Source organism: Hetaerina americana, unplaced genomic scaffold (assembly GCF_022747635.1).
Source record: "Hetaerina americana unplaced genomic scaffold, ioHetAmer1.1.p SCAF_2, whole genome shotgun sequence".
In the NCBI taxonomy this organism is placed as follows: Eukaryota; Metazoa; Arthropoda; class Insecta; order Odonata; family Calopterygidae; genus Hetaerina; species Hetaerina americana.
In genome coordinates, this window is record NW_027286763.1 from 31,269,463 (window position 1) to 31,297,109 (window position 27,647).

Here is a 27,647-nt window from a genome sequence, read left to right on the forward strand (position 1 = left end):
CATTTGGGAGGTCCAGTGGAAGTGAATTTGTCTGAAATAATTGACAAAATCCATGATATGGTGAATAACTGGTCGAAGCACTTTTCCACTTGATAAAATTTTTTTATTTAACAACTGGGTTTCGATGTATTACATCATCATCAGGTCAATAAGCGTCAGAGTCATCATCAGGGTAATACATGGAAACCCAGTCGTAAAATAAAAATAATTTTTTTCATCAAGTGGAAAAGTGCTTCGATCAGTTATTCATTATGTTTGACTTCCACCACATCACGTCTGAAGCTACTCAATTTGTCCATGATATGGTTTTGAGTGATCGAATCAAAGTTTGCAAAATAGTTGAGGCATATTACAAAGCGCAGTGTTTCCAATTTTGCATGAAAAATTAGAAGTCCAAAAAACCTAGGCAAGATGGGTGCCATGTTTGCCCTCATTGATGAATAAATGCATTTGTATGGTTGATTTGGAGGCTGGTTTGGCACTTTTTCAACGCAATCCTGATGAGTTTCTGTATCAATACATAAATCTGGATAAAACATGGATATACTACTATACTCCAGAGACAAAGGAACAGTTGAAACAATGAGTTCCTAAAGGCTATCCAGCACTGAAGAAAGTGTAGACAGTGAAATTGGTCAGGGACAAGATGATGGCCACAGTTTTTTGGATGCACACCAAATCATCTACATCGATTACTAGCAAACAGGACAAACAATAAATGGAGAGTATTATGCATCATTAATGCAACGGTTGAGTGAAGAAATCAAGAAATAAAGGCCTCATTTGGAAAAGAAAGAAATTCTTTTCAGCGGAAAATCATCACACCAAACAAGTAGGTCATCGCCAGCACAGATGTCTACTCTGATGAGCTTCTGAAATTTTACTCTTTCTGGATGGCTTACAAAGTAGGAGAAATGCTGGGAAAAGTGTATCAAGCTAAACTGAGATTGATAAAAAATAAAAACAAATCTACCCCGAATAATACGCTTTTCTATTCTTTCTAAGGCATTATTGAATGACCCAGGCATAAAAAAAAACTTCAACACCAGTTATTTCAGTTGTCATCTACTTGGAGGAAGGATGTTGTGTAAAGAACACACCCATGTTGAAGCACAGCCTGTGTTCAGGTGACTTGAATGAAGTGATTGCCTGTGCTTTGACATTAGTTTCTTCACCACGTTCTGACGTTTATTAAAAAAAATCCTACTCCCTGTAGATGGCGGCCTTGTTGACCAAAATATTGGCAGAGGAGCCATTTGTTCATTGAAATTATGTTGGCTTAGGATGTTTTTCTAGCACTCATAATTGATATTTGTCATTGAATCTGTTCCCCAGGAATAAAAACAATTTAGGACAAAGAGTGAATGTTACTCTCTTCTATATATTTAAAATTGAGGAAAGGCAAGCTTTGCATAGATCAGCTTACTTCATGGAAAGCTTAACCTGTATTGGAAACAGGTACTGTAAATCCTCAAGCAAGCATGGTTTCAGAGTTCAAGTCAGGCCATCTGGTTAGCTGTCCAGTGCTCCACCCACTGGACTACTACATCCCCTAATTATGCAATATCATTGGAAAAATTGCAAAGAATAGATATCACAAACATTTCTTTATCATACATCGTACCTCATACTTCTCAACTGCCAGAAAGTGTAGGTGTTCCAAAATTCAGCAATTAGAAATAAAGTAACCCCATCTTAGCCTATAATATTTTTTGGTATCCCTTACGGATACATTTTACAATAAAGACTCGTTTTTTTAAATTATGATCTTTCAACCACTCCACAGCCAAATATCCCACACCCGCCCTGATGATCATGTGAACATTCCATTACTTGTTCAAATTAATTAATTAGGCAGTCAATAGAATTGAAGAAATGGCATAACCATAATGCATTACATATTATTATATAACTATGTATTTCCTTTTACCCAAAGAGATTACATCCCTGCAGTAACTTCAGAAATTATCAAAATTGTTTAAAAAAATTTTGCAGCTATAAAATATGAAGTCTTCATTTGCATCCAAATATCATGTCTTGTGAACAAAGCTGCTTCAGATATTTACATTGACCTTGGCAATATTTTGCCAATAATAATTTGAAAATGAATTCATAATGAAAAATGCCATTAATAATTAAACCATGTGTTGACTTATTCAAAAAGAAGGAATATTCTTTTATATTTGAGATGGCATTATCCACCTCAAAGGCAATACGCAAAGATTCTTACAACACATCACGTCATTTGGTTTTTATACTCTTAGTGTTCTTATTCTACCTTTAACCCTCATGGAAGTGTGCTAAATCTGTAAAAAATAACCCTATTACATTTGCCACACATTAAGATGCACACCACATACAAACAACAGTCAGCGCTCAGCTGGTCATCGAGGGATCTGAGTTTGAATCCCAGTCATGGCGAATGTTTTTTATACTCTGAAATTGTTGCATTGTAACACATTATTCTTGTATTAAATCTTTTTCAGGAAAGCCCCCACCATACTACCACTAAAATATATAAACCAATTGTGAGCCAGAGTCCTCAAGACCATACATAATTATACTTAAAAGAGCCCAATGTGAATGTGTATTAAAAAAATACTCTCGTGGAATAGCTGAGTGGCAAACTGGGTTAACTTTAAATACTATTCAAATATTGTGAACATAATATAGACTAAAATTGCTGCTTTCTTCACTTTCATTAGTATGATGAATGTGAATTACGCCTATTACATACATTGATACGTTGAAAGTGATTTACATTCAGGACTACACCATAATTATAACTTTGGATTAATAAAATATCAAGGATAACTTCTGCTATAAGAAATTGTTTTCAATTAATGCTCTTACATTTTTGCCCAAAATCGCTTTTATACATATAATTTCATTTACAAAAACCAACTTTAGCAGAACAGAAATTCTTTACATTTATTATAAAATTTAAAATCCTCATAATAAATAACAGTACATAGCTCAAGTTATGAAGTTCAGGCACTCTTATCACTGTTTCAGGTCATGGCTTTGGACATCTCTCTCCTGGAAATAAAAATTTCAGTCAAAAATAACCTGACATTTATTACATTACTTATTAAGAGGTAATTAAAAAAAAATAGTCTGCAAAGGACACTAGGGTCAGACCAACAATGAAACTAACAAGGTTTGGCAGAAATACATAAATACAATCAGAATTTATAATTCCAACATAAATTATTGCACATTCACAACTGCAGTAAATTTTAGATATAGAGGTTCTATAACAGATTCCAAGGCATAAGCAACATTTGTAGTTAAACTTAATGTGATTGGTAATCACTGAAATTTATTCACTAACGATTAAAATTTGAAATAATGAATTGAGATATGTACATAATAATAATAATTGTTATTATCAGTGTTTCATTCCATGAAATGCAAGAGACAACAAGTTACTAAAAACTGTCTTTAGACTTGAAGATTTTGAAATGAGAAGCTTAAATATTACAACGTCTATTATAAAGAGTAAATAACCTTGCCCAATGGGTTAATGTACTTTTTTGACATGATGAAATATAATCCGTGATGGATGGGATAGTATTTTCATCTGAAAACTACTAGATTGCAGTGAATTTGCTACTTTAATAGGAAAATTGGGAAATTCATATATTGCAATGATGAATGAATGCAAAATTGCTCATAAATATACAGTTATAATAAGGCCATAATTATTACACTGAGTTCATAATAGGAAATGGACTCTCAATTCAATGTTTCTGTTTATACATGGAGATATCTGTAAGTATGCGGTAGCTAATGCCCAGTGCATTATTTTTGACAAGAAATCAGATAGTTTACATATTTGTGTTGAAGTTAGATGGAATTCTTATCAGAGAAATTAATCTTAACAACTTTTATTAATGCAAAGTTCTCTGCAGCAATTATATTAACCTAAAATTTGAAATTACATATCTCCCTTCAGTAGTGATTAATGGAGTGAGCAAATATTAAAATACTGAGGAGATGATATCAAATGCACATTTCTCCAAACTATAAACCGATCTAGTTTATTCATGAGATAATTTATTAACTCTAGTAACTGTTAAAAACTATCACTTGTTGGTCAAAACTTTATTGCACAGAAGAGTGACTCTTTTGCATCCATATGGATTCATCCCATGCATCGACACTTACTTCCCTAAACTGTGTACATTTTGAGCTGGTTATAAATTCTTATAAGGACTCAGAATCCTCGGTAAAAATCATTCTATTCCAGTCATAATAAAATCTATACTTTTAGGTTAAGAACCCGTATCAAGTGCAAAAGGATAACATTTATCAACCATCGCGGTACTGAGATCCTTGCCTGATAACTCAAGAGTTAGCAGTTTTAATTCCCAAGCAAGTAGGTTTCTCTCTACCAGGAGTTTGCGCATCTATGTTTGTCCTTGTAATTTCATATCAACTAAACAGTGTACAATTACAAGCTAGGCTGCTTTCAGGTTAATGCCAAATATATTAATAAATATGCAAATACATTACTTCTGTAAATTCCTAATTTAAAAATTTCGGTTCTGTAAATTGCCATGATACATGCTACAAGGGCGGTTCAATAAGTACCCATGGTTGAAAACAAAGGGCGTTCCTGAGGGAAGTTTATGTATCATCGTGTGCTGCCATCTATCAAATGACAGTGAAACAAATTTCAGACTGATTGAAAGGTTAGTTTGGATTTGGCAGCCATTCGAGTAAGACGTGTTTCGTGATTTTCGCTAAGATAGAAAAAGAGCAGTATTGTTCGGTAACTTGCTTTTTGTTTTTGGATGGGAAGAAATGCGAGGAGATAAAAGCAAAGTTGGATGCTGTTTATGGGGACACTTCGCCATCTATGACCACAGTTAGATATTGGTTCAATGAATTTAAACGTGGGCGAACATCTGTTTTTGAGCGTTTTGAAATCATTCAAAATGTCCAAGCCATGATTCTCGTTGATCGACGAACAAAAGTGCGTGAAGTAGCAGAGACCGTGGGTGTGTCGACTGGAATGGCAAACAATATTTTACATGATAATTTGGCGATGAAAAAATTTTCACCCCGATGGGTGCCGCGGTGCTCACGGTGGACAACAAGCTGATCCAGAGTTGTCGCCACCAAACTGCATGAACTACGTTATGAATTGCTGCCACACCCCCTGTATTCACCTGATCTGACTCACTTTGACTTTTTCTTATTGCCTAACGTGAAGAAATGGCTTGCGGGAAAAAAATTTAGCTCAAACAAGGAAGTTATCGCCGAGACAGCCGTATTTTGGAGAATTCGACAAATCCTATTTTTTGGAGGGGTTAAAAAAATGGCTCGAACGTTGGGAGAAGTGTATCTTTCTAAATGGGGACCATGTTTAAAAATAAAAACAATGTTTTTGAAAAAATGAAGTATGAACGTAAGTGGAGCATCGTTAAATAAACTTTGGATTGTTTAATGGATGTTAGGTGAAATATTTGAACAAAAATATAAAGAAAGGTGGTATTTTGCATTATTTTCCTTCTGGAATACACCTTAAGCATGTGGGATCAATGATACAAAGGTTTAATTTCAAATTGAACAAATAAATATTCAAAAGGACATTAAAATGTATGAACAAAGAGTTTTCCGGATCAATGATACAAAGGTTTAATTTCAAATTGAACAAATAAATATTCAAAAAGACATTAAAATGTATGAACAAAGAGTTTTCCGAAGTTGATGGAGTACCTACAATGGTAGCCACTAGTAGCATGAGGATCAGGAAGAATATAGCCTCTAATGCAAGGATATAAATCATGTAAAATTCATGCTGGTATCGAAGGAAAAATTCTAATCCTATATCATAATTGGTATATGAAATCACTGTTTCCTCCATACAGATAAATCTCAAAAAAATTCAGAGAACTTAATGTGGCTTTAAAACTTACCAATAACAAGTTTCTCAAAAAGATTGGCATCTGCTTTGAGAATGAGGTAATACTGTCGAGCCCTTGAAATTACACCCACTGAATGCAGTTTCATATGTGAAGAGGACTCCTCAGGTACACTAAGGCATTTCTCTAAGAGCCGTCCCAAAATTTGCTGGCAAGATGCAGGACGGTTAAGAAACATCACCATTGCAGCGGACAGAATAAGATGTTGTGTGCCATCATTGTAGCAACTAAAATTATCTGTTAAGAAAACAAAGTAAAAATGAATGGAATGCATGGAGTTGATATTTTAAGCAAAGATGACATACATGGACTATGAACTTACCATTAGAAAAAAATTGCAGGTCTAGTATGGAAATAAATTCATTACAAAAATATACCAAGTTTACTCATTCAGTGAATTATTCTAAGCTCCAAATATTTTGATATCCAGCTAAACTACACAAAATGTGGATTCGTGATCTTTATAAATGACATGAACTATTCTAATGGGGATAATGTGAATTTTGAAGGAAGTAGTTGTAAACCTGACGCAAAGAATGCTTGCATTAGTTTGAAATGAAATGAATAACTGGAAGGAGTATGCTATCAAGCCCACATTTTGGATGCCACACAGCATTTCCACAAATAATCTGTCAATTGATGTAGCATGTGATGTCATAAAATGTGTCGCTATTTTTCTGTCCCGGCAAGGACAGAGGAATTTAAAAATTTTGATTTGTTGGCATTCAATCTAAATAGGACAATGCATATTTTGCAACATGTATTATTATAGAAAATATCAGTGCAAATATTTGCAAAATCTGTTTTTTCTTATTTTAGAAAATTACATCAAATTAAAAGTTTTTATGATAAATTTTGTTAAATGACACCGTTCAGAAATTTTTGCACACTTTGACCACTTCATTTATCTAAATACAAAAATAGTTTCCATAACAAAGGTTCATTCCAACAAGTTGGAGGAGCTTCCTTGCACAATTCTCTTGTAAACAAGCTAACATGGTCGTTTGTTATCTGTCAAAGGAAGCCCTCCAATGCCCAGCTGAGTTGAGCTGCCTCTTCTCAACCCCAACACTGTGGATTGGTGAGGTATAAATTAAACAAAAAGCTCAACATTTTCTAGATACCTATTCCTGATTTATTTCCCCGCAAAAATTGTATCTTTTGGTTTTGAATGTTTAAAATCTGATTAGATAGGTTAAGTGAATTATCTACAGTCAGAATCACCAAAGTCATATTTAATATAGTTTTGGCTTTTGCCAGCACATTGAACCAATACATGGGTAGCTTACACATTCATCATGAAAAACCCTAGTGATCACCAGGGGCTTTGGTTGATCGAAACCACAATAGGAATTGATTTTATTTGAATACAAATATTTCACAGGTGTTGCCACTTTCTCCTCTACCATTCACACCTAATGAAAAGAGAAGCCATGTCCCCATGCTTAGCTTGTGGTAAGAGGGATAATAGTGATAACCTCATGAGATAAGGGAAATGGAAACGAGCTTAAAATCACACACATGATGTGAGCATAAATTAAAACTTACTAATACCTATCGAATAACCATGAATGTATGACACTGCAAACTATTATTGAACTACACCTAGGAGGACATCCAAAGGAAATATGAAGATACTAGCATTGTCCTTATACAATGTAGGGTCCCTACTGTAAAGAGTCATGAAAGAGAATTTCGCTGCATCTCAAGAAAAAGTAGTTTACCTGACCCACAATGATGGAAACAAGAGTAGCAAACAAAACAGGCAAAGTATTACAAGAATTTTAATGGTAGGGAAAAAGGATACAGCCTACATCTGCAGCAAATGCAGCTAGTTACAATGATTCTGTGGAATAGATTATCAATTCTCACTCCTATTAGGTATTCATTTTTGTAATATTTTTACTATATACTAGAAACAAAAGCAAGTGTTTCCTTCATATTTACAGCATTCAAAAAATAATTACAAATTTTAAAGAACAATTTGTCAAATATTTAGCGAAGAGATAAAATGGCACAGCAATTTACTAGAAAATATTAAATTGAAAATATGAAATTATATTAAATTAACAAAAAAGTTTATTCTAGATTTTTAAAAGTTTATTTCAACATTCATTTTTTGGTCCCTTGGATTCTAAAATAATGATTTTAATTTTAGAACGCTTAAGCCCCTTAAGAATATACGACACACACAAAAATTAACACATACATGTATCATAGCAAATACTTTAACATGCATTCTCTTCTATTTAAAAACATTCACTAATGTATAGCGTTTAAATAAAAGAAGATGAATTACCAATCATTACATCCAGAATGTAAGGGCCTTCTTCAAGCATATGTCCACATTCTGCCAGTAATGCCGGAATCACTTCCGGCAAGCATCTATCTGTGATATCCAGTCCTTCTAAAACCTACAACAATTAATATTAAGAATGTAATCACTAGCGGCCATGTTAAAATACACATATGCCTGCTCTCCCATCTTCAAATGAAAATGTTCATTCTTACTCCATTCTGTACATGTATTTTGTCATATCAGATTGGATTGGAGTCCTTGTAGATGTATTTTGTCTCATTTGAGACAATCCTATCATATCATCCTAATTGAAATGTTTATCATTTGATTAATATGAGTATTAAATAACTACAAGAAGCAAATTTTATCAATACTTCAGACTTTCCCATTACTTATGAGATTTGCTTTAAAACCACAGCTTGAAATTCGGTTATGTCACAGACAATGATTTGGACTGGAGTGGCAAATGAAAATGTAGTATATATACTGACTACAATGAAAACAATGCTCTATTTACTAAAAAATCAACTAAAATCATGCTGATTTTGTATTAAACTGTAAAAGTGTAAAAAGTACATATGTACCATTCAATGTTCCAAAAAAGGAATTTAAAGCAAACAGTTTCCTACATAAAAGCAGAATTCAGTGTCACTTAGATAGTGACTCCAAGGAACTATAACTTAGTTACACAAAGGGAAGGGGATTCAGAACATGGGTGTATCATTGAATGATGTTTCAATTTAATGCCTGAAATTTGCAATATACAAGAGTTAAGTATTGCAATACAAGAGAAAAAAGGAACTTCATGTTAATAACACTTGTGCAATATGCCAAAATAAATAATAACCCTCAATAGAAATATATTGAAATGATGAGGATAATGAGTGATGTAAAAATTGTGGGGAAAAGTTAGCCCAAGGGCAGTGAGTCCAACAGCAAATCTGCAGGTTGCCAGTTTGATTTCCAGAGGTGGCTAAAATATTTCAGCATTGGAAAACTATATTTCTGACAATGCTGAGTATGAAAAATACATTTTTTTAAAAATATTTTATTCCTGATTTTTGGAGAATGAGGCAATGACAAAAGCATATTTTACTCTGAAAATTACCCTGTACCAATGGGGAATGGTAGCACTTTAAAAGATTTTAAAAGGTTTTTAATGCCATTTAACTTGTGTTGTTAATCAGATCCTATCAGTGCATAGCCCTTACCTAACTTGTCCTATTTTTTCTTACCCTTTCCCCTCTTTCTCTTGCTACTAATGCTTAAAAAAACTGATGCTACAGGTAAATGCCAATGCTTTATTTATATTTATTCACTCCACAAATAGGAAATGGGTACTCCAAATAGGGAGTGGATACTCACTTTTGCTAATAATTGTAAAAATACATGGAATCATACTTTTACAAGGGATCATAAAAGTCGCCATGGTATGGACATTTAAAAAGTTAGGTAACAGTACTTTAAACATCTGGAATAGGAGGATATTAAGAAACATACATGGTGATTTCCATATAGGAGAAGTCTTGAATATTTTGGTAAACAAAATAATGACTGATTCCAATTTTTAGGATATGTGCAAAGGATTCCATTAGAGAGACTATAAAGAAAAGCAATCAATAGGGACCAGCCTTAACAGCACGCTCCAGGAAGATGGGAGTAGACAATTTAGAGGTAGGTATTAAAAATGCCACAAGTTTGGGGGTTGAGAAAAGTCTATGGATGGATCAAAATGCTAGAAACAAGGAGGCCAAGGGTATACTATAAATGTGGTACCATTGGGAAAGGTAGAGCACCACAGATGATTTAAAGTTACTCATTAACACAACATTTCTGTAACAACACAGGCTACCTGTATTATTCACCTATTTAGCTAAACAGTTGAATTCATAAAATACCTTCGACATTGCTGATGATACCACATCTTGACCAAAGTTGCTTAAACCTATCTTGAGGATGGCCTGTAATATTCCTAGCCAAGGTACTGGCAGTGATGGGGAACCCTTGGCAACATGACTATCAACTTCAAAGTCTAGAAATTTAAGGAGGGCTTCAAGGCAGCGAATGGCAGTATCAGGCAAGCTCTTGGCCAACTTGTACATGCAACTGTAAATGCCTTCTTTCAATTTTTCAGTCTTTTGATTGCCACTGTAAACAAAAATTTATGATGAAATAATAATTATAATAACACACATATGTTTATTAATTTTTTAGTCTCAATAATTCAGACACAGAATAAACAGCCGCATACTCTTTTCAACCAGTCAACCATAGCAGATTAATATTTGAGAAAATCACCCTAAATTACTATTTAAGTGCCTTTTTTTCTAATCTAGCTTACCTTTTCACCCACCATGACTCAATTGCCAGAACAGCTATATGACCTTCCTCATTACTATGGCAAAGGCTTGGCAATATCTTGAGTTTCTCTAATGCAAGTTCAGCCTGATCCACAATGCATGGATGAAAAAGAGAAATGTCTTCTGATGAATTGGAAAAAGACAATAACCAATCTTTTTTCTGTTCCAGTAGAAAACTGATGACATGGCGTGCAACAGGGCCACCAGATGAAATAAATCCCTTCAATGCTGGGAAACTCCTGAAATACAGAAATAGGCACAAATATATGTCTGCAAATTACTGAACATGATTTTTGAACAAAGATAGTGGTTGGCAGAAACAATGAGACCTCTGCCTTGAAAACAGGATTCTTAGGTCATTTGTGCCATTAGGGATGGACAGGAAAGATTGAAGGGTAGAAAGAAACTCATTGTTGGCATTAGCCTACTCTTAACTAAAGGCGTCAAGAGGTACACAGCTTAATGTCCCATCTGACGGACGGCGTACTCACTCAAAGTACCCTCCACAAAGCACCTCAAGTAAGGATTAGGATGCCACCAAAAAATCGGCCTCCACCAGGATTTCAACCCGGGCCTCCTGGGTGGAAAACCAGTATGTTAGCCACTGTACTATCCTTATCCTCTAAATTAGTCAGGTTAACTTAGAATTTCTAATTTATTTTTATGCTAAAAAAATGTTTTTCACATTTCCTCTGCAAATGGAACCTTCATCTTGAGCTGTAGCTGAATGCCACTTATTTCTATGTGGAGGGAGCAAAATCTTCTTCAAAGTCAAGGGAAACTTTTTCAATTGATATCTGTACAAATAACTTCATAAGTAATCCCTTTCCTCTCAGGCGTCTTGGGAGAGAGACCAAAGCATAGAAGAACTACCATGTAAGCATTTCATCAGTCAGCACTCCAAAATCATCATTTCCTATATGCCATTCCAGGATCTTCTTGTAAACTGAGCTCAAATACACTTGAAGTTGATTTATCTATTCTAGGCAGTCAGGAGTACATGAGAGAATAGTAAAGGAGGAAAAGGTCAAAGAGGAAAATCAACATCAAAGAATTTCGGCAGTTGTGTTTATTTTGGGTTTCTCACCAAAAGTGAGCATGATTTCTCTCCCCCCTCCCCCTTTCCCGTCAATATTACAATTCACATAACAATCCCCTTCACCAAATACTGCCTCTCATAGGGTCTTTTTGAAGCATATAATTAGCTATTATTTGCTCTCTCTGTTGTATCTCAGTGGTCCCAAAAAATTGGGCCACACCGTTCATGCTAATTATTAATGATATTGGTAAATATTTTTTCTCATTCTTTATATTATGATGATCATAAAATATTTCCAGCGATACTCTGAGTTTAATTGCACCAACTTGCAACATTTCTTAGAGATGCTTGAACAATGATGCTCCTGTAATTAAATGAAGTAAACAAATATGAAGTAGTAGTAGTTAGTGATTTAGGGTGCATTGACAGATATGGTCATTTTGCACCACTGTCAAAAAACTTAAAACCTCAATACTCATTCAATAAATATACAACTAAATAAGTACATAAATATTTAAAACCAAAAGTCCTAAAAAAAGATACCATAACTTAAATTTTCCCATTAGGCCAGTTTCCCTTAAAAATTTTAACATTCTATTTAAAGAGTTGGGGTCAACTCATAAAATATTTCTAAAATCACCTCTTACTTTAAAAGTTTCTCTGGCCCTTTGATATTTGTTGCACTGTGTTAAATAAAATATGGTTCACCCTCAGGGTCCGGTCACAATTATCACAGCGAGATTGTGATTTTTCCTCTGTGAAGAGTTATGAGTGCATGAGGGCACAGTGCCCTATCCTCAAGCATGTGATGGCAACCTCTTCCCTCCGATTTTCTGGATGGAATAGGGCCACGCCAAAATGACTGACTTTATTGCTCTCAGTTTGTTGCCATGGACCACCAAGCTTCCTTCAACTGGTTTAAAACCAAGTTCCAAAAGGCAGCCTTAAGGTTGTCTACAGGTACCAACATGGAATCAGTCTTGAGCTTACTCAGGGCTTCCTTGGCTGCTTAGTCAGCTTTTTCATTATGTTGTTATGAGAAACTTTGAACTTGGGTTACGTAAGAAGAGTTGCAAGAGAATTTGCTGCTTTAGAACATAGTTTTACCCTTTTGCTACACCCACTCTAGTGCTTTGTTCGCCGGTGGGGTCTCATTATTATATACTATACATAAGCTAATATACACTCAAATTCCATAGAATGTGTCTAAAACAGTTCCCTTTGTATTGTTTTATACAGGTTCAGTCTCATAAATCTCAATATCAGCTACAAAGCTATCTGAATGCAACTTGATCTACAGCTACAATATACCAGAACATCAACTGCTGGCTTGATATTTTTATATCACTCAAAGCAATAAAATTGAGTACCTGCTCCCTAGGAATTGTTGATGTTTTCTAAACTTACAAGGGTAACAAGAAGACCAATTCATTTTTGTCAAACGATTGAGCATACTTTATTATTATCTTTATTCACAATATTAGAGACTAAAATCAATTACCACATGATACTAACATATTTTATCAAATGATAGTTAACTTCAAAGATTCCATTACTCATAGCTCACTGCATTGATTTTACTACTTACACATCAGATTGTTGATATTTCTGATTAGTAATTTTTTCTTTTTCTTTGTTTTAATCAAAAAATATTTATGACTGAATTTATAATTACTGCATTGTTTTAATATTTCATAGTCTAATCTCATTAACTTTTCAATGACAAATTCCAACATGGTGCCGAAATTATGATGAAACAAGAAAGATTTCTCCCTTAAAAGTGCTTCATTATTTCTGGTAGGTGTTCACCATTTCACTATTTCAACTGAATGGTTTTTATTTGTTTTAAACAACTTTATCAGTACAACTGCACTAGACATTTTAATTTTGCACAACCAATTATTCAGTTATGAACAATTCTGCCTGGAATGCGGCAAAAAATAAAATATAGAATACAGTCAGTACCTTTTGATGAGATCGTCTTCTAGATGTGGGTAAGACTCTGACAAAAGAGCAAGGAAGAGCTGAGCACAAGACACCACCACAGGTCCACATGGATGTTCCAGGTACTTATCTAATACACTCAGCTGACTAAAAAGCTCTTCTTCATCCTTAGGTTGGTATTTACACAAGACCTATCAAATAAATATACACAGATTAAAATGTAAAATTTAAACTGTCTTCCTAAGATAATTTACTTTCAGAGTTCCCTTGAAGACTCCTGACCAGTTGATGAATGCTTTCAAAAAAGTCGATGTAAATGATGTCTACATACAAGCTAAGTGTATCAGGTGAAAACAGTGTTGATTATAAAGCAGAATCAGTAATTTACACTTTTAATTTTAATCTGATATTATTTCATAATACAGTAAAAACCAGCAATGAATGTCTGGGTGTTTTGACTTGCGCTAGTGTCAGAAGCAAAAATCTGTTCTGTGCCAGCTTGACCCACCTATATTACCATTTCTGTGTTATGCCTATAAATATTGCCTCGATTAATAAAAAATAATTTGTGAAGCACTTAATATTCAAATTTAAAATTATTTAAATCAGACACCAAAAACCTCTACCAGACAACTCTGCACTAATGACCACTTCTTCAAACTTTAGGAGTCTCCCATTCAGTGGAGTGATGCTCCCAGGCTTATCAAAGAGTAAACACTGAATCCATGTTCTTGGCCAAGGCTGTGGTAAATGTGCATGATCTATTATTATTATTATTATTATTACTTTTTATTTGCCCAGAGATCACAATACAAAAATACCAGGTGGGTGAAGTATGTACATGATATAAGGCACGTCAATGAGGAGCAAAGACACAGGCTCAGTTAAGATACATAAAAGAATAGATGCTCATAGTTACATAAGTGTTTGGTACAAACCCATGAACATCGGCTGTAACATGCACATACAATATCAAATTCAGAAAAATCATTGATCACAAACATGAATCAGACCATTACCATTGCTAGAAACTAAAAGTATGAACTTACTGGTCGGGAATATTGTTGAGATATTCATCAACCGAGTAAAACATATTGCGTTGTAGATATCTTTTTAGTTTATGCCTGAATACGGCAGTTCCCTGTGTATCCTTGATACTTTTGGGTAGTTTGTTAAATAATCTGATGCCCATTTCATTGGGTCCTAATTTCAATGCTTTAGTTCTTATATTCCCATAATGGAAGTCATTCCTGCCTCTGGTGTAATGATGATGATAGGCAGAGTTAAGAGAATAGTTGCCGATGTTATTTTTTATATATAGAATTAAAAACATAATGTAGATGCATGGGAGTGGTAGCAAATTTAATTCATGGAAAATAGGCCTTGATGGAGCATTGTAAGGTTTCCTGGCGATGATTCTAATAGCTTTCTTTTGCATTTTAAAGATGGTTTGAGAAATAGCAGCTGATCCCCATAATATTATACTGTAGGTTATATTTGAGTAAATTTCCCCATAGTACAAATTGAGTAGTACAGTTTTACTACAGATCTACATCACTAAAGAACTAAAAAAACTGATTCTTTTGGTGATTTAATTAGAAATTGGGTGCTAAATCTGTGAAAGCAAGCTGGGTAATTCATTGCTAAATTTTGTGATCCAGGGACAATTAAAGTAAGTTAAAACAATGACTTTACATTGAAATATTATGCCTAATGTTAAATATTACTAGTTTTTTCTAATATTTTGATGTGTACTGATATAAATTATGAAATAATGGCCGAATTAAAGATACAGGCATGATTAACATTGACTTTTAACAGTAAATAAATAGCTGCCAATATGAACCCAGTTTAAGCCCTGCTGTAATAGTTCACATTCTAGAAAGAGGACAAATAATATGATAAAATTAAAAAAAAACAGAAAGTGTTAGGAATAATAAGGGAGGAGATGAGATTGTAGCCAGTAATCCAAAGCAGGCAGAAAAGGAGGATGCACAGCATCGTGATTGGCAATGTTTCATTAGGCGAAGCGAAGAGGCAAATGATCATTGACCAGGCTAAGTCCATCCAAAACCTACCCTAAACAGTAGACTAACTAATAATATTAATAAAAGGCATATCCAAAAAGTAAGGGCTGTTCTCTCATATTTAAAAATAAGTGGGTCAGAACAAAGTTGTACACATGCAGCACAATCTATTGATTGTTTCTAAAGCCACTGAAGTTATTGTTTTGATTCAATAGTCATTTTCCCATTGATGAATGCAGATAGCAATGTCCACAAAAATTGCTGCCCCCTGCCAGTTGTGAAGTACATGCTTTGATTTTGGGTGTAAAAGGGTCATCAGTTGCCCAAATTAACCAGGTGTTGTGTCAAGTTTATGGACCTATGAGTGAAGGAAGAGTTAGGCCATGGTGTTGAGACATCAAAAATGGCAACACAAATGGTCATGACAATAGGTGGAATGTCATTCCCAGTATTCAGACCAATGGAATCATACAATAAGTCAGCCAAGCACAGCTATCTGATTGATGATTGACCATTAGTGCTCTGGCTGATAAATATCCTCTCGCTGGATGCACCACTATACACAATTAATGCAACAAAATTCAGATATCACAAATTGCATGCAACCTGGCAATCAAAAATACTTTGCGACCAATACAAAGAATAAAGAATGTTGAGTGGGCAAGCATTTTTGGACCATTTTCAACAGCTTCAACCCCTTCTTGCACTTTAAACAGTGGCTTGGTGAAGGTTTCAAGGGGGCAAGGAACTGAAGACTGCCTTTGTCAATTGGTTTACTTCCCAGTCAGAAAATTCTATGATGAGGGATTAAAGAAGCTGGTGCAGCATTACCAGTTTGTTGCAAAAGTACTTGCAAGTGAACAGCAATAAAGTAGAAGAGTGAAGTAGGCTTGTAGAAAACTAAAACTTAATAAAATTGTTTTATAAAAATGAAATTGCACTTAATTTTGAGGCACTATTTCTACCTGGTTTACTATTTTAAGAAACAGGAAAAACAATGAAGATGCATTGGATGCAGGAAGCCTTTTATGAGTTTTTTCAATTTGTAAGGAATCCAACATTCATATATAAAGGTGAATATAGAACTAAAAATTTGTGTTGCTAGATAATGCCTTGTTTGTCACACCCTTGACGTAATAACAAGATCCCACTGCAGTCAATATCAAGAAAGGTAAGAGGGCATTTGTGAGGGAGTGGAGAAGATAATTCTTTATGGGTAAAAGGTTCTCATATTGAATTCAAGTGAATCAGAAATCCTCAAAGATTTCCTTTATTTTACATGGCGGTGTCCACATGGTAGACCACCCTAAAACTACTACATAATAATAATAATGAAATAAATGATAGGGAGCAAAATTACACAAATATATCAAATTCATCAAAGATAAATACCAAACACTAAATATTCCGAAGTCAGTGTAATACATACTCTAATAGAAAATAATGCATTCACACACTTAATAGCATTAATGAACAACCTGGAGCACGGATGCAAGCTGAAGATGTGGGAACTTGTCCAAACGTGAGAGCAGATGAGTTGCCATCTGCCTTCTTACAACTACACCTCCCTCCCCAGCAAGTAATGCATCCAAAGCCAGAAGGGCACCTGTCACTACAGATGGATCCTCATCTCTGACACTCTCATACAGGCGATCAATCAATTGGTGCCCAGAAGCACGACTTATCAATGGGCCTGAAAAGAAAAACATTTCAGGGTGCTCAAAAATTCTTTCAACTTATAACATTGTTATCAAAATTTCAACTAAAGAATAAAAAATTGAGATTATATTCAAAGCTAAAATAAATAAGCAAAACAAATTAATAGACTGACATCTTTATTTATTTATATTAATTTTACCAAAGTTATCTATTTTTAACTGCATTTTAATCTGATCAAATGATTATTTACTTTTCATTGTAACACTTTTATCACATTTAAATTCATTCACCAAACTTTTAGGGTCAGAGAAAATGAGATTCAGATTCTGGGATCAAGGGCCTGATTCTAGATCTAAAATTAAGCTTGGAACCATCCATTCCCAGAAAATTGTACAGGTTGTAGACTGGGTTGAGAATTTCATAAGCTGCCACCATAACTTAGTCTTTCATCTGAGTGAAAACATCAAATGTTTTAGTCATCAAAATTAGGATTAGACAACTGCATCATACAAATCTACTATAAAAATTCTTTAAGAAGCTTTGAATGCAGTAGGAACTGAAATCTTCCTGAATCCCCCAGCATTTTCCATGTGAACCTATGTCTTTTGCGGTGTCTAAACTAAGCGTTGGTGGTGATTTAACCATCTCCTGCAGACCTATTTTGTTTTTTCCCCACAGTTATGCCTTGTTCCTAAACCATAGACCCCAACCTCACTTTGATTTCTTCCTTTGCTTACTATTGCGTTCCAATCCCCCATCACTACCAAATTTTTTCCACCAGGAACATCCATGACAATGTCCTCTAACTGATCGCATACCCTATTTACTCCCGATGACTGCTTCATGGAATGTACACCTGAACAATGACCAGTTTTGTTGGTTCCACTTTAACTTCAACAAGTAATATGATACCAGTTGCTTGCTCTAAATTTACTAGCCTTCATCTTACCTTTTTATCCAATATTATTGCCACCCCTTGCTGTTTCACTTCCCCTCCATTGTATATTACCAGACAACTATCACTTCAGTCATTCCTGCTATCCTTCCATCTCACATCGAAAACCTAAAACATCCATCTCTCCTCTACTCATATTTTGCTTTATATTTTTTAATTTTCCTGCCCTAAATATCATCCTAACATTTCATGTCCCGATTCTAAGGAACTTGGTTATCTTCTGTGCTGCTACTGCCATTTTCACTTCACAAGGATTCCGTGAGATGATGACCGTGAAAGCCTAGCCTCCTCCACTGCCAGGCATGACACATGGCCAATTGGGCCAAGTCCCATTGTTGTCCAAACTTGTTATCATTATAGTGCCTATCATAAAAACTTCGGGTTGAATAATTGAGATAATTTCCTGTTGCTTTCGCCAGTAGTGTTTTTAATGTAACACCATCACTGAATGGCTGCCCCACCGTGGTCAGATGCCTATTCAGCTGCCTCACTGAGGAACAGATGCTTCAAAGACTACCTTTTATCTCACTCCTACCCTTTAATGTATCTGGCATGGTCGACCCAACCAGGAGCAAATATCATTGCTCCTGTCAGCACAGCTCTAGGGGTAATGAGACGGCACAAGCCTTCCACCATGTCAAGGTAGACGCCCAATAGAAGCACTAGTTGCCTGGGACCCAATGAACCATCTGTACTTAGCAGATTGTTGAGCTGCGCGTACGATGCCAGCTTTGTTAGTTTCTGTAGTCCTTGTTTTTACTGTTAGTTGAAAATAGTAATTGACGAAATCACGGAGCAACAAATCGGCATCATTTTTTTTGGTGAAGTCCAGTAAAAGTTATCAAGAAATTACTGAAATGTTGTCAGCTATTTACGGTGATAATGCTCTGAAGAAAACATCCATTTTCAAGCGGATTAAGCGATTTAAAGATGGCCAACAAGACACCACAGATAATGAAAGGCCAGGACGACCTTCAACCACCTGTGTTGACGACAACATGGATTGTGTGCGGTCCCTTGTCCTTGCCGATCGTCGAAAAACAGTTCGAATGATAGCTGATGAACTGACTTTAGGAAAAACAACAAACAGTGTACACTATTTTAACCGAACATGATGGATGGATCCTTCACCATGACAATACACCTGCATATTCAACAATGATTGTACGCCAGTTTCTGACCAAAAATTCAATCACCATCCTTGATCATCCCCCTTATTCACCAGATCTTGCATCCTGCGACTTTTTCCTATTCCCAAAATGCAAAAATATGATAAGGGGACATCACTGGGAAGATGTGGACACAATAAAGCAAGAAATGGGGAGAAAACTAAAAAGCCTAACTGCCGAGGACTTCCAAGGGGTTTCTAAACAGTGGCAAAGAAGATAGAAGAATAAGTGCATAGCAACGAATGGAGAGTACTTTGAAGGGGGCAAAATTGATGTAGACTAAATTTTGCAAAATAAAGTTTTTATGGCCTCAATTCGCATATTTATTGGACAAACCTTGTATGTTGAATGTCAAGAATGACTCTGATAGGTGTATGATGACTGGAAACTTTAAAAAACTACTATAATTTGGCCATTAAGAAAATCTGCTAAGAACATGAAAAGAATCAAGAAGAACTGGAACCCCATTTACCTGTCACAGATATTCAGGTATGAGAGTATGGTCATAACACAGTCAATTAGGATTTGATAATGGTTGATATGATTATGATAATTCAATTCAAGTATGAAAAAATGTTGACTCTATTGAAAACTGTTGTTGGGGAAAACTGAAAACAGGCAGGTGCAGATGAAAGTCAATGCTTGAAAATGTAATCAGGGAACAATAGGATGATATTATGGAGAAGTTTTGTGGGATGGACATTCTTATTCTATCTCTCCCTTACACCTCCCAGTAGAATAAATTGAGATGCAAAATGAAAGAAAAAAAAATCCTGTCTGGATGGCAAGAGGATGATTATCATTATCAATAGAATTCCCTATTTTTATGGATGTGCCTCTCAATTCAGCCATCATTAAATGATTTGAAAAAAAAATTAAAGTTGGATTATCAGATTAAGGAATATTTCAATTCAAACATATCTCTTGACAGTAGGCAAATCTGATTAACATTTTGTCTAGTCAAACTGTTAAAATACACACTGATTCTTAAGAAAATTATATTATCTGTCTTTTCCCATGACTCATTGCCATCATTCGGATATCAAAATGTCTTGATTTTCGAAAATTGGAATACAATAACATTTAAATTCCAGTCAGCCTCAATTGTATGATTATTCAAATGAAATGATTCAATATAATAATGAAAAACCAATGGTTGAATGAATTTTGCAGATGAAAATAGTGGAATTATTGTGATTAGCTTTAACACTTAAACCCACTCATCACACCAAACTTTAATCATTTAGATTTCACCAGATTATTTAAAAAGTTTGCATTTTAACTTGCTAACCAATAAGTTTTGACCCATACTTCCGGCATGAATGACTTGCAAATTTCCACTGACAGCAAATATAGTTAAGGTAAAGTCATTATGAAGTCAGAGGAACCAGGACATCTGAAAGAATATCTTGGCCATACTCTTCAAATTTGTCAGCATACAACATAGCATGGATAACAGAATTTTTACAGCCAAAATTTTCTCCATTCATGGACCTTCATGCTGATAAAGAGTAAATAAACTTTTATCAGACATCACACTCAACTTCTCAAGTTTCCATTTACATTTATTCAATGATTCCAATACCAATTAATACATGAAATATTATTTCATTGAAATTATAACACAGAAATACAATAAACCTGCAGGCTTGCATTAATATCCATAACAGTGTATTTCAGAATGTGAAAATCATTCGCATTGTTGCATTGAAATGCACAATAGCGGATGACTCCATTAAAAGTTACTGTTGCCGCATCTCCCGCAGTTTCTTTGGAATTTGTCAAGGTTAAACAAACAGCCTCATTGTTTAAAAGTTGGCTTTAACCTCGTGGACTGTGGTACATTGAGCACGACTACAAATGCCAGTGACATTGTACGAGGGTCATCCGGAAAGTAGTACCCGTTCGTGAAATAAAGACACAAAAGTAAATATTAACAAACATAAAAAATTTTATTTGAAAGAGGATACTTTAAACTACTTCTCAACATAATCTCCAAGCAAATTAAGGCATTTGTCATAACGTGTGACAAGTTTCTGTATTCCTGCTGCATAGTCCTTCGCCGCCAGCTCATTGAGATACGCGAGGGACCCATCTTGCACAAATTTTTGCATAATGCAGATGGTGTTTAACAATTTCATGAACAATTGTTCGAGAAACATTGGGAAAATGCTCACAGATGTCATCAATTGTGACGCGCCGATCGTTCCTCACGAATTCGTCAACTGAGCTCACCAGTTGGTCTGTAACGACAGACGGTCTCTCCAAACGCTCATCGTCGTGTGTGTTCCCCCTCCCCATGTTGAAGTTGCGACACCACCGCCGAACAGACGACTCGTCCATTACATTGTCTCCATACACCTCCTTTAATTGGCGATGAATATCACATGGGCGAACGTTTCTTGCATTGAGGAATTTAATCACTGCCCTCACTTCACAACTGGCGGCGTTCTCAATTTTTTTAAACATTGTAAACAATCACAGAAACAACACAGGCAATGCTAGCGTCACGCAACTTGGCTCAGAGAAGGCAGACAAGCCACTGAAGCTATCTGACCTCGTCCAGCGGCTACTCGCGTCGTCAGCACTTCATGCGGCACGAACGGGTACTACTTTCCGGATGACCCTCGTATATACGGTATTTCGCCACAACATCTTGTTCCTTTAAAAGCCCAAACATTTCAGAGTTGAAGAGGACGCCTCCATAGCTTAACCGGCTAAAGCACTCGACTGGATATTGAGGGATCTGTGTTCAAATCCCAGTCAAGGCGAATGATTTTTACACTCTGAAATTGTTGCAATGAAACACACATTAGCGGATGACTCCATTTAAAGTTACTGTTGCGGCATCTCCCACAGTTTCTTTGAACCAGCTAGTTTATTTCAATCATTTACAATCCAATCTACTAACTCAGAGGTGTCAGATGAAGACAAACCTAAGGTATGAGTGATGTGTGCTCAGCAATTCAGCATTTGGGAATTCCATTAACCACAACATATTCACCCACAAACTATTTTTAAGACAATTAAAAAAATTGCAAATAAGAAATTTATGCACTCATAACCCAAGAGAAAATCTGTCTAGTGGCTACATTAATATTATGTTTGCTAAGCACCCCTTACAGGAAGGGAAAACTTTACCAGGTTGAAGCTGAGCTGCAGAGGAAACTGCAGCTCTGCGGACATGAGGATGAGAATGTAATAAGGCTTTGTAGAGAGGGAGATCTGCATGGGGGCCTAATGATGGCACACAGCCCAACAGTCCCAGGGCCAGAACCTGCACAGCTGGATTTGGATCTTCTGCATCCTTCAGAATGGTGTTCACAGCAAGCAAAGCTGCCTCTGGTAAGCGGGAACAAAGCCTTAGTAAAGAAAGAACAAACTAAATATTTTACACTTTTGACACAGGAAAGGAAATTAAGTAGATACTTTAAATTGATATGGAATGAAATTATTGACTGTGTAATTCCACACACTTTATTTAAAAACATGACCTAGGTTTCAATGCTGAACGTCACTTGATGACTTTCAACGTCGAAACCTGGATTATGTTTTTAAATAAATCGTGTGGAATGACAAAGTCAATTATTTCGTTTCAATATGATATGAAAATTCCATAAAATTATGTCAAAGATGACAAATTTTAGATACTTCAAATTCCTAGTTTCTGATAATCATCTAATATAACATTTATTTACACTGATTAGAGAACCCCCCAGATTATGGCAAAAGATACATGTGATGAGCATAAAAAAGCTGAGCCAAAAGAATACATTGCTTAAAACAAACAATGATTCTTTGCAGAAGAATATGAGCAATATATTCATTTAAAAAACATGAGCCATTTTGAATAAAGTTTTGTAAATGATGACATAATTAATTTTTCACTTTTAATTATCATAAATAATTCAGAACAAATGAAAATATACTTCACTAAATTTTTTAAGCATTACATTATTTGTCAATGTAAGATCTATTTTCAGTTTGAAAATAGCTCTCTATTCCTGTTATGTTATTCTATGTTGATAAAGTATTATTCCAAGCTGTCAATAAAATTAACTCACAACTTAGGTTAAAAGAAAACTTCTGTTTCTGAGGTCTGATTGGTAGGCAAAACATTTTATTTTAGTTTTTCTTTCAGCTACTGGTTCATATCAATTCAACTTGGGTGTATACCAGGGATGTTTATGTGTTAAACCCACGAGGTTGACTGTAGCTTATTAACCTATGTGAGAGAGTGTGTGCATCTATGAAGTGAGCTTTCTCTGATTTGTAAAGTATTTTAGTATGAATGACAGGCCCTGTCGGAGGAGTACATTTTTTTAAATTTTTCCTTATTTTAGATTCCATGGTGCACTGACCTCTTCCGCATGAGTCAAATCCCCATAAATCGTATGTGCAAGCACAGCTGTAACTATGAGGGCCAACCCGGATCACAAACCCAAATGGAAGTGTATTTGAATAAAAGTTTTATTGATTTTTTTATTATCTTCATTAAGTTCCATTTTCTGGACCATCTTGTGCTTGCAAAGGGTTTGGCCTAGGGGTAATATTTTTTTTGGTATATTTTAACTAATAGAAATTAAGTCTCCCATTATTTTCAAATATTAGCACAAACCACAATGTAAGTATCAGACCTGATAAATTCAACAAATTTTTTGTTTCCTATGCTGAGTATACTATCTCAAATATAAACCCTTCTAATGTTTATTCAGGTGAGTTAATAAGTATCTGTAAAATCCAAAGATGGTAATTTATACGGAAACATGCAATTGATAATGACATAATTAAAACCATTGGTAAATTCAAAGACTAATTTGTCAGGGACATACATGAGTATTCCAATAACCTAATCAAATATTTAGAAGTATCAACGCCCATTTTTGGCCATATTTAAATGTGACTGATAGAAGTGAGTTTTCCCTGACTTTTTAAAAGTGTGTAAGGGTTATGCATAGGGATCAAAATGGATATAAGAACAACTACGACAAATATACCTGATACCTCTTGAACCTTCTCCCTGAAAACTATTTGAGACTACTATTAAAAACAGCTATCTAAATATTTTGATAAAAAAATTTATTTACCCTTTCACAATAATGCTTTCAACAAAGTTAATGAACAATCATGGTTTATGATCTCTTTTTAATGATATAATAACAGCTTTTGAAGATTATAAAAGTTAATACCTTAAATTAAATGAATATCTGTAGCATTTCATGAATTTCTCATGCAGTATTATGTAAAATATCAAAACACAATGCTATGAACTTTCAGAATGAGTTCATATATTTTTATTTACCAAATAAATAGCAATATGTAGACTTAGTGGTGTACATGAGGACTATCAGGATGCAACATACGAAAAACTATATAAAACACAATAAAGACAGCTACATTCAAAATGACCAATGTGACAAACCGACATAAAGTATCATGGGCAGGATACAAGTATTTATTTCCTTTTTCTTATTTAGTCAAGAGCTAAATTAGCGTTTAGTATTGCAAACTTGATATTAATTTCCATTAATGCCTCACTATTAGTTTTGCACCATAACTTAAAAATTTATAGGTATGCTTTTGTAGGCAAAAATACTACTAGAGGAATTTTGCATTAATTAATAATTATCTTAACTTAAAATGATAGCCATTAATAATGGAGTGTGGAAGAAACGTTGCAACATGAAGAGTAAGGAAATTTTTCCAAAAGATAAGAACTTAAGTATATGCTGTAAACATCTCACTCTGCAAGGGATTAATATTGAGTGTACACTAAACTAAACCTTGGGAATATGGTGTAGATAGCCTTCTTAACATGCTGATGATGGCAGGGAAGAAGCTTTACAACTGGGCCAATTAAGCAGCTAATATCACCAGGAGAATCAACAGCTTCATTGAGCTGGAATAAAAAAAATATCTAACAACAAACAGACTCATATAGAACTATAGTACAATATAAATAAACAATTCCTAGTTAACCTTCAATCTCAGTTTGACATTAACTTAGATGATGAAATTGTTGCATTGAAATGCACATTAGCGGATGACTCCGTTAAAAGTTACTGTTGCGGCATCTCCCGCAGTTTCTTTGGAATTTGAGTAAGATACAGTTATAACTAGGCTCCTATGACTCCAGTCCACAAAGCGATTTTTTTCCAACAAAATAAATTATGAATCAAATTTGAATGATTCTCAACTGATATATAATTAAAGAATCGAATCCGAGCATTTCAGAAACATATTATTCATTATACATCATATGGCTAAACTCTGTCGCAATAAGATTCAGGGATACAGAATAGAAGTCATAGTGTGTATGACTTCTATTCTATAAAACTGATATATATTATAAAAATGACATTACCACCCTATTTTTCTTATAAAAGCAAAACTAATTATACATATAAGACGAATGCATGTATTTTGTCAGCAATATAAATTGTAAGTGCTGTAAGACTAAAAATATTGAATTGTTTGATGTAATATGACACCTATAGATTTTGATATTACTAGTATTATTCACAGTCTTATGTCATGGAAGTTCAGTGCGTAGAATACTGGACTGCCAATCTGAGGGCCAGGGTGCGATTGTGATTGATACCTCAGGGCTTCCTCATCACCACCATATCTTCCTGGGATTCCACAGCAAGCATGAGGACGTGAATTGGCTCCCTTTGACATGCGAATTTCATATGCAATTGGCCTCAATATTAAGTAAATCTCTAAAGTCACATTTCGAGCCAACCTTAGAGCTGATTACTATGTATTTTATTTTAAACATTAGATTTTTTGTTGGTCATATTTTAGTGAGGAAACTTCTAAATTAACAAAGAAACTTAAGTAAATAAAGCAACTGCCAAAGCGAGCAAATGTACTGGGTCCAGGGGAATAGAGTAATCCAGTACCGAGGCTGAATTTATACCTGATTACGCAAATGAAATGTAAAATAATACCTCCACCAGTAAAAATGTACACTGTTACCAATGGATATACTACTGGGACAAACTAGTATTTAAGGAAAGTAAAGTGAACTAGTATTTGGATGCAAATTCAGCTTTAGCTTAATGTAAGGTTATTATAGTAACCAGAAGTAGTACCAAAATAGTTAAAATGTATGCATGCCTATTTTGCAAAAATGACTGAAGATATAGCGGCATAAACCGAATGTAAAAGGAGAGGAACTTACAGTATTCATATTATTTAATAAAGTGAAGGATGAACTCCACGCATTAAGGACTGCGAATTTCGATAAAAGTTTACACTGCATACATGTCGCGAGGTACATACATTTTTTCGTTTTTGTAAGGTTTTGTATTGCATATTTTCAGAAGTTTAACACAGACATATTTAAAATATTTTCAGATAATGCACAGATTTCCTGAATATATTTCCAGCCAGTAAAAGCATTTCATTCAGGCTGGAGAATTAATACGTGATGTAAGAAGAACGCTTAGCAGTCGAATAACATTTCCGCAACCTACGCAACCAATGATTCCTTTAATACTAAGTCACACCCTAGTTTCACTAAAAACTGCGACACGACACATTATTCGTTGCTAAAGGGACTTGTTTACATGAAAACCTTATGCGCCGTACATAAAAAGGCCTTTGACAACATTCAGCACAATAGAATTCCAATAGGCCGATTAAAGAATTCAGACTGGCGCTTCTCGCAAAGTTAAATTATAAGCGTAGCCTAGTACGGAGAGCAACAGCAAGCTTCGGTATTGCGGTTTTGGTAAGCAAGGAGAACAAAATAAAAAGGTGTGTAGTTTAGGAAGCCTTCAGATGAAGAAAGTAAAGAGAATTAAACGAAGTTGCGACCGCAATAAGACATTCGCAAATATCAAAATAGTTGCCTTTTTATGACCTCACCGTGAATATCTCGGGCGATACCTTAAATAAACTGCTGCATTACAGCACAAATATTTCCAGTTGACAACATTACAGAATTATTTCGGGATAAAGATATGATAAAATTATTTTCTACCTGAGTAAAAAGTTCTGTTAAGTCCTCGTTGGGATGGTGCACGTTCACAGCAAGCAGGCTATCACAAAGCTCGTGATTTGACATTATTTCACCACATATATACATACAATTATTTGCACAATCGAGTGCTACATGCTTAAAAATAAAAATTTAAAATCGTACGGTAAGATATTTTCATTCGCACATGGCATACTTGAACCCTATCAAGAACTATTAAAATCCATCGAAAAAGTTCAGTGCAGACGATCAGCTGTTTGATCTTGAACCATGGA

The 27,647-nt window shown here is 34.8% G+C and overlaps 1 protein-coding gene across 1 annotated transcript; it reads right to left on the reverse strand.

Annotated features, from left to right (window-relative positions):
- Positions 1 to 2,826: 2,826 nt before the first annotated feature.
- Positions 2,827 to 27,647, reverse strand: LOC139688022 (AP-4 complex subunit beta-1-like). The gene is made up of 10 exons (XM_071585424.1): positions 27,376 to 27,647; positions 25,169 to 25,284; positions 22,527 to 22,747; positions 17,081 to 17,295; positions 13,597 to 13,766; positions 10,574 to 10,831; positions 10,131 to 10,380; positions 8,233 to 8,347; positions 5,928 to 6,170; positions 2,827 to 3,039 (listed from the first exon to the last, which is right to left on the reverse strand). The coding sequence occupies exons 1-10, from the start codon at positions 27,478 to 27,480 to the stop codon at positions 3,017 to 3,019; spliced, it is 1,716 nt and encodes a 571-aa protein (XP_071441525.1). The 5' UTR covers positions 27,481 to 27,647; the 3' UTR covers positions 2,827 to 3,016.